Source organism: Lottia gigantea, assembly GCF_000327385.1.
Source record: "Lottia gigantea unplaced genomic scaffold LOTGIsca_5, whole genome shotgun sequence".
Lineage (NCBI taxonomy): Eukaryota > Metazoa > Mollusca > Gastropoda > Lottiidae > Lottia > Lottia gigantea.
The window spans coordinates 570363-573277 of NW_008709715.1; the positions used below are offsets into that span (position 1 = coordinate 570363).

Here is a 2915-nt window from a genome sequence, read left to right on the forward strand (position 1 = left end):
TCGAGTAAATGTTTATGCTTTGAAACTAATAAATCTTATCCGTATCTTATGTTGGTTTTATTTATGAAAGATGTTGAGGTCCATCCACGCGACTAGCCTCGTTTCTCCCAACCAATGTTAGTTAGTGATTAGTGATAGTGATCTTATATGTTCTAAAGCCCTACTTTGATACATTATACATATTAGTCATATTTTGTTACAATAGGGCTTTCGGACTCGTTGGTCATTTACAAACGTTTGGTGTAAATGTTCAAAATTGATTTGCTTCATAAAACGACAATGGGTAGAAGGCTACTGAATTAGTAGTTATAAAAAGAGTAAAAGAATACACGACAATTACTCTCAAATCAAAATGGATTGTAATCAAATAGCCGATAGGTAAGATCAAGGGATTTGTCGTCTGTGGCAATTTCTCTGTAAAAAAAAGCCTGTACAATGCACATTGCAAACGTCAGGGTAAACCCATTTTCTTCTACACTTTAAAGATTACAGTTTGATAACGCCAGACTATGAGCGTGTTCCCAGTCNCCAGACATATACCACATGTTTATTCTCAGATGAAAAAACACGCATTTACCGTGTATCCTGCTTTGAACCCTTATGACCTAGTGATCTCTCGGTGTTTCTTGAGAGATCATTTTACACTAGGAGTGCAATACATGCTGCATGTACGTCAGGCCTATATTTAGGTAGGTGCGTATACATAATTATGTAGAAATGGTATTGATAAAAGCAAGTTCAAAGCTTGATATATAGCCTTGAACCAGGACATCAATGCAAATTGATGTGATTAAAACCTTGATCTAATTAAATGTAGGCCTACTAGTATACGATACACCAGCTGTTAAATTTCTCAATCCGGCTTTTACTGATAATGAATATAGACCGTATGTGATTGAGATAATTAATAGGTCTTCTAACCATGGCTGTAACAGCATTAGCCTTCTGTTTACTATTTCTAGTAAATTCGTCTCTACAAGATTTTCCTTTCCGTAATACATCATTATTATGGGATGAAAGAGTGGATGATCTGGTAGGACGATTGACACTTGATGAAATTCAACTACAGATGGCTAAAGGTGGTGCCGGTATAAATGGACCGGCTCCTGCAATTGACCGACTTGGAATCAAACCATATCAATGGAACACTGAATGTCTTCATGGTGATGTTGGACACAATGCCACAGCTTATCCTCAATCTATTGGGCTTGCAGCAACCTTTAGGTATGTTTCAATTTTCAAGAATAGAAATTTCTCCGTGTACAATTTACTGTGTACAATTCACCATGTTACAGGCTGTTAGTATCGATGGTACAGATGACGTCATTAGGATACATTTAATTTTGCTTTTTACTCTCATTTCAGTACAGATCTGATATTTAGAATGGCTGAAGCTACAGCAGTAGAAGTTCGAGCTACTAATCATGCTAATGTACAGAAAGGATCTTATGCGGATCATACTGGACTGAGCTGTTTTGCACCAGTTATAAATATTATGAGAGATCCGAGATGGGGTCGCAATCAGGTAATAAGTTCAATAAAAAAATGTTGGCCCAATTTGACCAATCTATGAATAACTCATTTTTCTGTACTAGTATCTTAGGCGACTATAATGTATAATTTCCAATCTGTCGTGTTATAAATGCATAAGGAAAATTATTCAAAAGTTACTTTCCATTATTGGTCAAGCTCTTGACAACTTCAGGACCATGTAGTCATTGCCTCAAACCAATGAGGAACCAGGGAACAAAATATACATTAAGAGCTATGTATATTTGAAGTTTTGTCTGAAACCATACAAAGATCACAATACTCAATTGTTTTAGGAAACTTATGGAGAAGATCCTGTTCTTAATGGTATGTTATCACAAGCTTATATTAAAGGTTTACAAGGAGATCATCCCAGATATGTTAGAGCTAGTGGTGGTTGTAAACATTTTAATGTACATGGTGGTCCAGATGACGTGCCAGTTTCAAGATTTTCATTTGACTCTCAGGTTCAAGTATTTCTGGATTAACATAATACATAAAAATAATAAATCGGAATTCTCATCTTAAAGGTACGAAAGCGTCACTTTATCTAAACTTTATGAGTGGTGCCACCAATACCGTTGAAACCAAATTGGGTTGTTCGGAGGTCTCCGTCAATGGGTAAACGAATCTGGCCTTTTTTAAATGCAAGTTTGCATGCGTGTTTTTTTTCATATAGGTTTCTATAAGAGATTGGAGAACAACGTTTCTACCAGCATTTAGATATTGTGTAGAAGCTGGTACATACAGTCTTATGTGTAGTTACAATAGGTAACGTATATAGGACACATTTAGTATATTATGTTAAACATGAAGTTGAGTAAAAATAGTAATAAAGTAACAATTTACATTCAGTAGGCAGTGGCAGCGCCAGTTGGGGTACAGGGGAGGGGGCGTTTTCCCCTAGAACAATAATTTGCACCCCAATTGTACGCCCACTTTATTTGAAACAAATTTGGAAAATACAATTTTTATATATATTTTCACCGAAGTATGTACCTGAATTCACCAAATCAATTCAATTTTTCCAAAATGTTCTTAGAACTCTTCTAAACGCTCCACAGATTTGCCGCATTTTAAATTTAGGCTAGACAATTGTCCCCCTATTGAGTCACTCTGCCCCCCTAACTCTTAGTCTCGGGAGGCTGTCGCCGCCACTGTTAGTAGGTAGTGGCTAATGTTTGCCTCAAGTATTTCCCTGTAATTTCAGAATTAATGGAGTTCCAGCCTGTGCTAACGAGTTTCTATTAACTGAAGTTTTAAGAAAAGAATGGGGATTTAAAGGTTATGTTGTCAGTGATGAAGAAGCTTTAGAAAATGTTGTTTATCAACATAAATATGTCAACAATACAGTGGATGCTGCTACAGCTTGTGTTAAAGCAGGA

At 36.2% G+C, this 2915-nt stretch overlaps 1 protein-coding gene across 1 annotated transcript in view; it reads left to right on the forward strand.

The window, feature by feature from the left end:
• The window catches only part of LOTGIDRAFT_228911 (hypothetical protein), a gene marked incomplete at both ends in the record, with an annotated part of 8681 nt that extends 5912 nt beyond the window's left edge, over positions 1–2769 (forward strand). Inside the window, 5 exons of the mRNA XM_009061746.1 lie at positions 963–1224; positions 1366–1525; positions 1827–1997; positions 2210–2301; positions 2741–2769. Coding sequence (XP_009059994.1) covers positions 963–1224; positions 1366–1525; positions 1827–1997; positions 2210–2301; positions 2741–2768 — 713 coding nt within the window. The remainder of the gene's footprint in view (positions 1–962; positions 1225–1365; positions 1526–1826; positions 1998–2209; positions 2302–2740) is intronic.
• Between the last annotated feature and the right edge of the window lie 146 nt (positions 2770–2915).